Source organism: Gorilla gorilla, chromosome 2, assembly GCF_029281585.2.
Source record: "Gorilla gorilla gorilla isolate KB3781 chromosome 2, NHGRI_mGorGor1-v2.1_pri, whole genome shotgun sequence".
NCBI classification, from domain to species: domain Eukaryota; kingdom Metazoa; phylum Chordata; class Mammalia; order Primates; family Hominidae; genus Gorilla; species Gorilla gorilla.
In genome coordinates, this window is record NC_086017.1 from 198,134,739 (window position 1) to 198,146,743 (window position 12,005).

At 42.7% G+C, this 12,005-nt stretch overlaps 1 protein-coding gene across 5 annotated transcripts in view; it reads left to right on the forward strand.

The window, feature by feature from the left end:
• ST6GAL1 (ST6 beta-galactoside alpha-2,6-sialyltransferase 1) overlaps positions 1 to 12,005 on the forward strand; it is a 150,168-nt gene that overhangs the window by 117,951 nt on the left and 20,212 nt on the right. For all 5 annotated transcript variants that reach the window (XM_019024128.4, XM_055382099.2, XM_055382102.2 and 2 more), the window contains one exon: positions 4,898 to 4,995. In XM_019024128.4, the coding sequence (XP_018879673.2) occupies positions 4,898 to 4,995 (98 nt within the window). The remainder of the gene's footprint in view (positions 1 to 4,897; positions 4,996 to 12,005) is intronic.

The following is a 12,005-nucleotide window of genomic DNA, read 5'->3' on the forward strand; positions in this document are numbered from 1 at the left end:
TTCCAGAGGAACGCAGATTCCACTTTGGATGTTCTGAGACTGAAGTGTGTGTGGATTTCCCTGGGTAGATATCTATGCTGTTGAGTATTTAATTCTAGAGAAGGATCAGATGTCGAGATAGATTTACAAGTCATTTGTATCAAGGTGAGATAATGGTTATAATCCAGGGAAGAAGACCAGTTAGAAAACCTAGAAAAAGATTTACATTTAAAGGACAAAGAAAAGAACAGGGATAAGCAGGAAAAGTCAGAAGGGTCAGAGACCGGCTAGAGGAGAACTAGGTGTGCACCATACAATGGAAGGCAAAGGGGGATGGAGTTTGAGGGATGTTGGCTGTTGGTATCAAAGTCTGCAGAGGTGGGACATATTCTTGGGCAGAATAAGGACTGAGAAGACACCTGTGAACTGAGTAGCTTGGAGAACATGATCAGTTATATCAGGGGTCAGCAAGCTTTTCTTAAAAGGCTGGATAGTAAATAGTTTTGGCTTTGAGGGCCATGATGTCTGTCACAACTACTCAACTCTGCTGTTGTACTGCAGAAGTAACAATAGATAGTAGTAAATGAACAGGCCTGGCTATGTTCCAACAAAACTTTATTTACAAAATGAGGGATGCACCAGATTTGTCCTTCAAGTCATAGTGTTTTGTTTTGTTTTTGACGGAGTCTTGCTCTGTTGCCCAGGCTGGAGTGCAGTGGCATGATCTTGGCTCACTGCAAGCTCCGCCTCCCAGGTTTATGCCATTCTCCTGCCTCAGCCTCCTGAGTAGCTGGGACTACAGGTGCCTGCCACCACGCCTGGCTAATTTTTTGTATTTTTGGTAGAGACAGGGTTTCACTGTGTTAGCCAGGATGGTCTCGATTTCCTGATCTCATGATCCACCCACCTCGGCCTCCCAAAGTGCTGGGATTACAGGCGTGAGCCACCGCGCCCGGCCAAGTCATAGTTTTTTTTTTAAACTCTGATCTATAGTATGTCTGTTTTCTTCAACCAGAATCAGAATGTAATTTTCCATAAATGATTGTAGGATGTATTAAGCTAACTTGAAAATATAAAAGCGTTTGGTGATAAATTGTGATAAAATTTCTTTCATAATAATTTCTAGCTATTTAGAGTTAACTACACCTAGAGGCAGTGGATTTTGATGTATTTATGAATTTACTAACTTGAGCTGATTCTGTTGAATTTTCTAGGCATGTGATTGTATAATCTGAATACAGTGATGCATTTATTTTTTCTTCTCCTAATTTGCCTCTTTTTCTGAGCTCTAATTCTAAGTTACAGAGAGGTGGTAGGTTCTTTTTTCTGCAGCCTTTCCCCCTCGCTAGGCTTGTTTGCTGGGATCTCAGTAGTTGTGGATTTCTCTTGGTGATTTCTTAGAGGCCTATTTGAGTTTGAAAGTTCAACTTTCAATTAGCAGGGAGGTTTGACAAACAGGATTTTTTTCTCTTTAAGTACCTAAGTCAGTTTAAAGTTTTCTTTTTAAAAATTTGATATATAATAATTGTACATATTTATGGGGTACATGTGATATTTTGGTACATGCATACAATGCGCAATGATCAGATTGGGTAATTAGAATATCCATCGCCTCAAAAAAGTTTTCTCCTTTGATTGGCTTTTTTCTTTTCCTTTCTTTTTTTTTTTTGAGACAGAGTCTTGCTCTGTCACCCAGGCTGGAGTGCAGTGGTATGATCTTGGCTCACTGCAAGCTCCACCTCCTGGGTTCACACTATTCTCCTACCTCAGCCTCCCGAGTAGCTGGGATTACGGGTGCCTGCCACCATACTCAGCTAATTTTTTTGTATTTTTAGTAGAGACGAGGTTTCACCGTGTTAGCCAGGATGGTCTCGATCTCCTGACCTCGTGATCTGCCCACCTCGGCCTCCCAAAGTGCTGGGATTACAGGTGTGAGCCACCACGCCCAGCCTGATTGGCTTTTCTCTTAGAATCACATCCAAACTTCATACCTGGGCCCCCATGTCCGTGTATGATCTGGTTCCTGCCAACCTCTGTAACTGCATCTTTGATTTTTGTTCCCCTCACTCCTTGTCTACAGTCAAGTCCCTGCCCTCATTGTGGTCCTGACACTTGCTGCATCCTCTGACTGGTGGACTTCTCTGAACCCTTCCCAAGCCTGGCCATCGTTTGGGTCTCAGCTCCAAGGCATTCCCTGAATCATCACTCTATGAAGGAAATTCCCTCAATGTCTCTGGCACACAGCTCAGCTTGTTAGCGTCACAGTGTTTGTCACAATCCGAAATTATCTTATATGTAGGTTGTCGTGCATCTTTATTGTCTATCTCCGTGCAGTAGAATGTAATATCTCTGAGGGCATGGACCTTGTCTTTGTTGCTCACAGCCGTCATCTCCCGCATCTAAAACTGTGCCTGGCATAGAGTAGGTGCTCAATCAGTATTTGTTGACTGAACGAAACAATTCTCCTTTTTTATGGTCAACATCAAGCATCTTTTCTAACCTAAGCCTTCTGTGCTGGATGTTCTCCAGTTGCACCTCCAAATCCCACTCTCACCCTTTTCCGTCTAGCTCTGTCCCTGAGAAATTGAATTTTTTTTTTTTTGAGAATGAGTCTCGTTCTGTTGCCTAGGCTGGAGTGCAGTGTGCAGTGGCACAATCTCGGCTCACTGTAACCTCCGCCTCCTGGGTTCAAGCGATTCTCCTGCCTCAGCCTCCAGAGTAGCTGGGATTACAGGTGTGTGCCACCGTGCCCAGCTAATTTTTGTATTTTTATAGAGATGGGGTTTCACCATGTTGGTCAGGCTGATCTCGAACTCCTGACTTCAGGTGATCCACCCGCCTCGGCCTCCCAAAGTACTGAGATTACAGGCATGAGCTACTGCGCCCAGCTGAGAAATTAAAATTTTGAACTGCGTTAATTGGCATTTCTCACTCTCTGGATTTTCTCTGGGACTGGCCAGGAGAAGCAGTAGCATTAAAGCTGAGAAGACTAAGGTCAGGGCACCTATTCCGCCATGTTTCGCCTTGCAGAGTAAACTCAAGCTGTATCTTTCTCTTGACTGAAGGTCTCAGATCCTGCCAGGAGGCCGTCCCAGTCTTGGTCCTGCTCTGTCCCTTTTCCCTTCAGGTCTATGAGAGCCAAGGGAAGGGGCAGAACCAGGTTGGGATATTGACTCCCTCAGGCTCCTTCTTGCTGGCCGGAGGTTGGCAATAGCTGTGTTCCTCTCCTAAAGGCAACAGCTCCCGACAGATGTCCCTCCTCAGCTCAGGGTCTCCACTCATCAGGCCACAGTAGACCTGGGGTGGTAATGACACCCTGCAGTCATCAACCCTGGGGCTTTAGCCTATTCCATGTTGATTTCTTTAAACTGTACCCCAACTTGGTATGTAGTCCTTTTATGAATCTCTCAATTACTCCATTGGAGCTTCTCATTTCTTTTCTACTGGGATTCTCACCAATAATTTATTCATCTGTGAAATGGAAAAGTTGACTAACTGAAGTTTCTGATGGATCTGTGTTTCTCATGCAATTACTACTAATCCCTTTCGAACCAGTGACTGATTCTGACAAAATGTGTTGTAATTCTGAGTTGTGTAAAGATATACCTCCTGCCCTATGTGCACTTCAGTGTACCTGCCCTGTAAGATGATAACAGTTTGGACTGTGCCCTTCTCAGGTAATTTTCAAACCATTTTGATGAAATTTTGCCCTAGGATTGAGGATAGGGTTGTGTTGTTTTCATGAATGATGTTTCTGTGTTCCTGAGGTTTAGTACATACATTGGAACTGAAATAAAGAGAGAGGCTTTCATCCTTAATTCTGTGGATATCCTCTTTCTAAATCATCTTGTGTTCAGTCAAATGCATTCACTTCCCCAAATCCTGTGTGGATAAAGAATGACCCAAAACAAACCTGAATAGGACAATAGAGGATTCAGCTGACCCCCTGATCCCGTGTAGATTTCAGTGGTGAGCCCCAAACTTGCTTGACCGAGTAAGATTGAAAGAAGTTCTCATAGGATCACAGGATTTGATCCCTCCTCCATCAGATAGGTCAACGTGGGGTAGAGAAACTTTTCCAAGTCTTCCAAACACTGCTTAAACAGTTGCAAAGACAAGGAGCTAGCCCAGGAAGCTTTTAGGTTTTTCAAGATGGCCTGTTTGATTTTGCCTGGATTTAGTACATTGTTTCTGACAATGGCTTACAAAGAAAGAAAGAGAGAGAGAGAGAGAGGGAGGGAGGGAGGGAAGGAAGGAAGGAAAAGAAGGAAGGAAGGAAGGAAAAGAGAGAGAGAGAGGAAGGAAGGAAGTTAGTTTAGCTCTCTGACCTCCTCTTCCATTTCTGCCACACCAGGTCTGTGACTCTTCCCTGGGCCTCAGGTTCCTAAATGGAACACCTGGGGGTTGTTTGGATGCCATAGTTAAATCCCGTCCATTTGCTGAGCACTGCATGCTTTTCAGAGTGCAATGGGGTCCTTTGCACTTGTGGGATACACTGAACATATGGTAGTGTTTTCATTTTTCTGACAGAGATAGAAATATAATCTACTGGTGATACCAAGAGAATATCTGGTTTGCTGCTTTGATAACTGGAGTAGCTACTCCACCGTAAGTAGCACACTGGCTTTGTTCACTTTTCTGCTGTGCCCAGGCACAAGTGAATGTCTTTGAATGGGTTTCAGGAATGCCACAGTATGGCCCCCTTCAGCCCTTACAGTGGCTGGCAGACAGGTGGTCATCTCTGCCTAGGAGCTTTACCTGAGCACCACACAAATACTGCCATTTTGCCCTGTGGATCATGATGGGGTAAAGATGGGGAAGCATTATTCCCTTGCCCCCTCCCCCGCCTCTTGTCTTTCTCTTTTTCTGCATATTGCCAGTGCTCATCACCTCTTTTCTGTTTCTTTGTGGTTTATAGATGATCATGACGCAGTCCTGAGGTTTAATGGGGCACCCACAGCCAACTTCCAACAAGATGTGGGCACAAAAACTACCATTCGCCTGATGAACTCTCAGGTAAAATTTCTTCTGTGCAGCTATGGAGTAAGAGAAGGACCACAGTGTGGGCTCTAATGTGGAATGTATCTACTGGGAGCACATCTAGGCTTCCAATTAAGTCTCTTGATCTTCCTGAGTTCCTGATTCCTCACTGGAGAAGAAGACAATGATTCCATGACCCAACCTGATGATGTGTTTATTTAAAGAAAAACCCTTTAGTATTAGTGTCTGCTAATGGAGGTGTCGTACCCAGGAAAGTAGAGTTGAGCTGTCCTTGCTGCTGCAAGGTCGTACCTGGAGGTTTACATGAGGGACAGCAGAGCCCAGAACATCCAGGGTAGAGTGGGGAGTGTTGTGAAAAGTGAATGAAACAATACACAGGAGAGCACTTTATGAACCGTAAAATGCTATACAACTACTATAAGACAGTGTCACCATGTAATTACGTGTAATATGGCACTAGAATTCATGTACTATTTCATAAATTCCCCTGGATAATTAGGTTCCTGGAGTATTTTCAGGTAGCACATGCTGATTTCTCAATACTAAGGGAGACTTGAGAAATATTCTTGCCACAGGGTTCTGTTAATATATTTTATTAGTGGGAAAAACTGTATTACACATAAATCAAAATATCAAAAATTGCACAATAGGGCTGCAACCTGCCCATCTCACAACCACCAACATTTGCCTTTTTCTGAATAAACATATGTGCTCTGGGGGTTTTTATGTCAGTGTTTAGTCTGCATACTTCCCTAGGAGTCCTGGGCATGGGGTGGATCCTGGAACAGATCAGAAATGCCTTTTCAGCAGTGTCTGTGGAATGTGTGTTTCTTTCCTTCTCTACTAGGGCTCCACTTCCCTATATCTGTCTCTTCACTTCCTTACTTTCAGGAACTCACCAGCTAGGCAGAAGCTGCTTCCTGCATAGCCCACTTTCTATTTGAAGCCCACAACCTTAAGAAACTTTTTTTTAAAATTATACTTTAAGTTCTAGGGTACAAGTGCACAACGTGCAGATTTGTTACATAGGTATACCTGTGCCATGTTGGTTTGCTGCACCCATCAACTCGTCATTTACATTAGGTATTTCTCCTAATGCTATCCCTCCCCTTGCCCCCAACCCCACAACAGGCCCCGGGGTGTGATGTTCTCTGCCCTGTGTCCAAGTGTTCTCATTGTTCAATTCCCACCTGTGAGTGAGAACATGCGGTGTTTGGTTTTCTGTCCTTGTGATAGTTTGCTCAGCATGATGGTTTCCAGCTTCATCCATGTCCCCACAAAGGACATGAACTCATCCTTTTTTATGGCTGCATAGTATTCCATGGCGTATACATGCCACATTTTCTTAATCCAGTCTATCACTGATGGACATTTGGGTTGGTTCCAAGTCTTTGCTATTGTGAATAGTGCCACAATAAGCATATGTGTGCATGTGTCTTTATAGCAGCATGATTTATAATCCTTTGGGTATATACCCAGTAATGGGATGGCTGAGTCAAATGGTATTTCTAGTTCTGGATCCTTGAGGAATCGCCATACTGTCTTCCACAATGGTTGAACTAGTTTACACTCCCACCCACAGTGTAAAAGCGTTCCTGTTTCTCCACATCCTCTCCAGCATCTGTTGTTTCCTGACTTTTTAATGATCGCCATTCTAACTGGTGTGAGATGGTATCTCATTATGGTTTTGATTTGCATTTCTCTGATGACCGGTGATGATGAGCATTTTTTCATGTGCCTGTTGGCTGCATAAATGTCTTCTTTTGAGAAGTGTCTGTTCATATCTTTTGCCCACTTTTTGATGGGGTTGTTTGTTTTTTTCTTGTAAATTTGTTTACATTCTTTGTGGATTCTGGATATTTGCCCTTTGTCAGATGGATAGATTACAAAAATTTTCTCCCATTATTTAGGTTGGCTGTTCACTCTGATGGTAGTTTCTTTTGCTGTGCAGAAGCTCTTTAGTTTAATTAGATCCCATTTGTCTATTTTGGCTTTTGTTGCCATTGCTTTTGGTGTTTTAGTCATGAAGTCCATGCCCATGCCTATGTCCTGAATGGTATTGTTTAGGTTTTCTTCCAGGGTTTTTATGGTTTTAGGTCTAACATTTAAGTCTTTAATCCACCTTGAATTATTTTTTGTGTAAGGTGTAAGGAAGGGATCCAGTTTCAGCTTTCTACATATGGCTAGCCAGTTTTCCCAGCACCATTTATTAAATAGGGAATCCTTTCCCCATTTCTTGTTTTTGTCAGGTTTGTCAAAGATCAGATGGTTGTAGATGTGTGGTATTATTTCTGAGGCCTCTGTTCTGTTCTATTCGTCTATATATCTGTTTTGGTACCAGTACCACGCTGTTTTGGTTACTGTAGCCTTATAGTATAGTTTGAAGTCAAGTAGCATGATGCCTCCAGCTTTGTTCTTTTGGATTAGGATTGTCTTGGCAATGCAGGCTCTTTTTTGGTTCCATATGAACTTTAAAGTAGTTTTTTCCAATTCTGTGAAGAATGTCATTGGTAGCCTGATGGGGATGGCATTGAATCTATAAATTACCTTGGGCAGTATGGCCCTTTCCACAGTATTGATTCTTCCTAACCATGAGCATGGAATGTTCTTCCATTTGTTTGTGTCCTCTTTTATTTTGTTGAGCAGTGGTTTGTAGTTCTTGTTGAAGAGGACCTTCACATCCCTTGTAAGTTGGATGCCTAGGTATTTTATTCTCTTTGTAGCAATTGTGAATGAGAGTTCACTCATGATTTGGCTCTCTGTTTGTCTGTTATTGGTGTATAGGAATGCTTGTGATGTCTGCACATTGATTTTGTATCCTGAGACTTTGCTGAAGTTGCTTATCAGCTTGAGGAGATTTTGAGCTGAGATGATGGGGTTTTCTAAATATACAATCATGTCATCTGCAAACAGGGACAGTTTGACTTCCTCTTTTCCTAATTGAATACCCTTTATTTCTTTCTCTTGCCTGATTGCCCTGGCCAGAACTTCCAACACTATGTTGAATAGGAGTGGTAAGAGAGGGCATCCCTGTCTTGTGCTAGTTTTCAAAGGGAATGCTTCAGTTTTTGCCCATTCAGTATGATATTGGCTGTGGGTTTGTCATAAATAGCTCTTATTATTTTGAGATACATTCCATCAATACCTAGTTCATTGAGAGTTTTTAGCATGAAGGGCTGTTGTATTTTGTTGAAGGTCTTTTCTGCATCTATTGAGATAATCATGTGGTTTTTGTCATTGTTCTGTTTATGTGATGGATTATGTTTATTGATTTGCGTATGTTGAACCAGCCTTGCATTCCAGGGATGAAGCTGACTTAATCGTGGTGGATAAGCTTTTTGATGCACTGCTGGATTTGGTTTGCCAGTATTTTATTGAGGATTTTTGCGTCGATGTTTATCAGGGATATTGGTCTAAAATTCTCTTTTTTTGTTGTGTCTCTGCCAGACTTTGGTATCAGGATGATACTTGCCTCATAAAATGAATTAGGGAGGATTCCCCCTTTTTGTATTGATTGGAATAGTTTCAGAAGGATTGATACAAAGAGGTTTGTACCTCTGCTAGAATTTGGCTGTGAATCCGTCTGGTCCTGGACTTTTTTTGGTTGGTAGGCTATTAATTATTGCCTCAATTTCAGAGCCTGTTATTGGTCTATTCAGAGATTCAACTTCTTCCTGGTTTAGTCTTGGGAGGGTGTATGTGTCCAGGAATTTATCCATTTCTTCTAGATTTTCTAGTTTATTTGCGTAGAGGTGTTTATAGTATTCTCTGATGGTAGTTTGTATTTCTGTGGGATCAGTGGTGATATCCCAATTTATCATTTTTTATTGTGTCTATTTGATTCTTCTCTCTTTTCTTCTTTATTAGTCTTGCTAGCGGTTTATCAATTTTGTTGATCTTTTCAAAAAAAAAACAGCTCCTGGATTCATTGATTTTTTTGAAGAGTTTTTTGTGCCTCTATCTCCTTCAGTTCTGCTCTGATCTTAGTTATTTCTTGCCTTCTGCTAGCTTTTGAATTTGTTTACTCTTGCTTCTCTAGTTCTTTTAATTGTGATGTTAGGGTGTTGATTTTAGATCTTTCCTGCTTTCTCTTGTGGGCATTTAGTGCTATAAATTTCCCTCTACACATGGCTTTAAATGTGTCCCAGACATTCTGGTATGTTGTGTCTTTGTTCTCATTGGTTTCAAAGAACATCTTTATTTCTGCCTTCATTTCGTTATGTCCCCAGTAGTCATTCAGGAGCAGGTTGTTCAGTTTCCATGTAGTTGTGCAGTTTTGAGTGAGTTTCTTAATCCCGAGTTCTAATTTGATTGCACTGTGGTCTGAGAGACAGTTTGTTATGATTTCTCTTCTTTTATGTTTGCTGAGGAGTGCTTTACTTCCAACTATGTGGTCAGTTTTACAATAAGTGCGATGTGGTGCTGAGACAAATGTATATTCTGTTGATTTGGGGTGGAGAGTTCTGTAGATGTCTATTAGGTCTGCTTGGTGCAGAGCTGAGTTCAAGTCCTGGATATCCTTGTTAAGTTTCTGTCTCATTGATCCATCTAATATTGACAGTGGGGTGTTGAAGTCTCCTATTATTATTGTGTGGGAGTCTAAGTCTCTTTGTAGGTCTCTGAGGACTTGCTTTATGAATCTGGATGCTCCTGTATTGGGTGCATATGTATTTAGGATAGTTAGCTCTTCTTGTTGAATCGATCCCTTTACCATTATGTAATGGCCTTCTTTATCTCTTTTGATCTTTGTTGGTTTAAAGTCTGTTTTATCAGAGACTAGGATTGCAACCCCTGCTTTTTTTTGCTTTCCATTTGCTTGGTAGATCTTCCTCCATCCCTTTATTTTGAGCCTATGTGTGTCTCTGCACGTGAGATGGGTCTCCTGAATACAGCACACTGATGGGTCTTGACTCTATCCAATTTGCCAGCCTGTATCTTTCAACTGGGGCATTTAGCCCATTTACATTTAAGGTTAATATTATGTGTGCATTTGATCCTGTCATTATGATGTTAGCTGGTTATTTTGCCCATTAGCTGATGTAGTTTATTCCTAGCATCGATGGTTTTTACAATGTAGCATGTTTTTGCAGTGGCTGGTACCAGTTGTTCCTTTCCATGTTTAGTGCTTCCTTCAGGAGCTCTTGTAAGGCAGGCCTGGTGGTGACAAAATCTCTCAGCATTTGCTTGTCTGTAAAGGATTTTATTTCTCCTTCACATATGAAGGTTAGTTTGGCTGGATATGAAATTCTGGGTTGAAAATTCTTTTCTTTAAGAAAGTTTAATCTTGGCCCCTACTCTCTTCTGGCTTGTAGAGTTTCTGCTGAGAGATCCGCTGTTAGTCTGATGGGCTTCCCTTTGTGGGTAACCCGATGTTTCTCTCTGGCTGCCCTTAATATTTTTTCCTTCATTTCAACCTTGGTGAATCTGACAATTATGTGTCTTGGGCTTGCTCTTCTCGAGGAGTATCTTTATGGTGTTCTCTGTATTTCCTGAATTTGAATGTTGGCCTGCCTTGCTAGGTTGGGGAAGTTCTCCTGGATAATATCCTGAAGAGTGTTTTCCAACTTGGATCCATTTCCCCTGTCACTTTCAGGTACACCAATGAAACGTACATTTGGTCTTTTCACATAGTCCCATATTTCTTGGAGGCTTTGTTCATTTCTTTTTACTCTTTTTTCTCTAAACTTCTCTTTTTGTTTTATTTCATTGATTTGATCTTCAATCACTGATACCCTTTCTTCCACTTGATCGCATTGGCTATTGAAGCTTGTGCATGCATCTCGTAGTTCTTATGCCATGGTTTTCAGCTCCATCAGGTCATTTAAGGTCTTCTCTATACTGTTTATTCTAGTTAGCCATTCATCTAATCTTTTTTCAAGGTATTTAGCTTCCTTGCAATGGGTTTGAACATCCTCCTTTAGCTTGGAGAAGTTTGTTATTACTGACCTTCTGAAGCCTACTTCTGTCAGCTCGTGAAAGTCATTCTCCGTCCAGCTTTGTTTTGTTGCTGGCGAGGAGCTGCGATCCTTTGGAGGCGAAGAGGCACTCTGGTTTTTAGAATTTTCAGCTTTTCTGCTCTGGTTTCTCCCCATCTTTGTGGTTTTATCCACCTTTGGTTTTTGATGATGGTTTTGGTGTGGATGTCCTTTCTGGTGATGTTGATGCTATTCCTTTCTGTTTGTTAGTTTTCCTTCTAACAGTCAGGTCCCTCAGCTGCAGGTCTGTTGGAGCTTGCTGGAGGTCCACTCCAGACCCTGTTTGCCTGGGTATCACCAGTGGAGGCTGCAGAACAGCAAATATTGCTGCCTCATTCTTCCTCTGGAAGCTTTGTCCCAGTGGGGCAACTGCCTGTATGAGGTGTCAGTCAGCCCCTACTGGGAGGTGCCTCCCAATTAGGCTACATGGGGCTCAGGGACCCACTTGAAGAGGCAATCTGTCCTTTCTCCGAGCTCAAACACCATGCTGGGAGAACCACTGCTCTCTTCAGAGCTGTCAGACAGGGACGTTTAAGTCTGCAGAAGTTTCTGCTGCCTTTTATTCAGCTATGCCCTGCCCCCAGAGGTGGAGTCTACAGAGGCAGCAGGCCTGGCTGAGCTGCAGTGGGCTCCACCCACTTCGAGCTTCCAGGGCTGCTTTGTTTACCTACTCAAGCCTCAGCAATGGCAGACGCCCCTCCCCCGCCAGGCTGCTGTCTCGCAGGTTGATCTCAGACTGCTGCGCTAGCAGTGAGCAAGGCTCCGTGGTCGTGGGACCCACTGAGCCAGGCACAGGATATAATCTCCTGGTGTGCCATTTTTTAAGACAGTTGGAAAAGCGCAGTATTTGGGCGGGAGTGTCCCATTTTTTCAGGTACCGTCTGTCACGGCTTCCCTTGGCTAGGAAAGGGAAATCCCCTGACCCCTTGCGCTTCCTGGGTGAGGTGATGCCCCACCCTGCTTTGGCTCGTCCTCCATGGGTTGCACCCACTGTCCATCCAGTCCCAATGATATGAACCAGGTACATCAGTTGGAAAAGCAGAAATCACC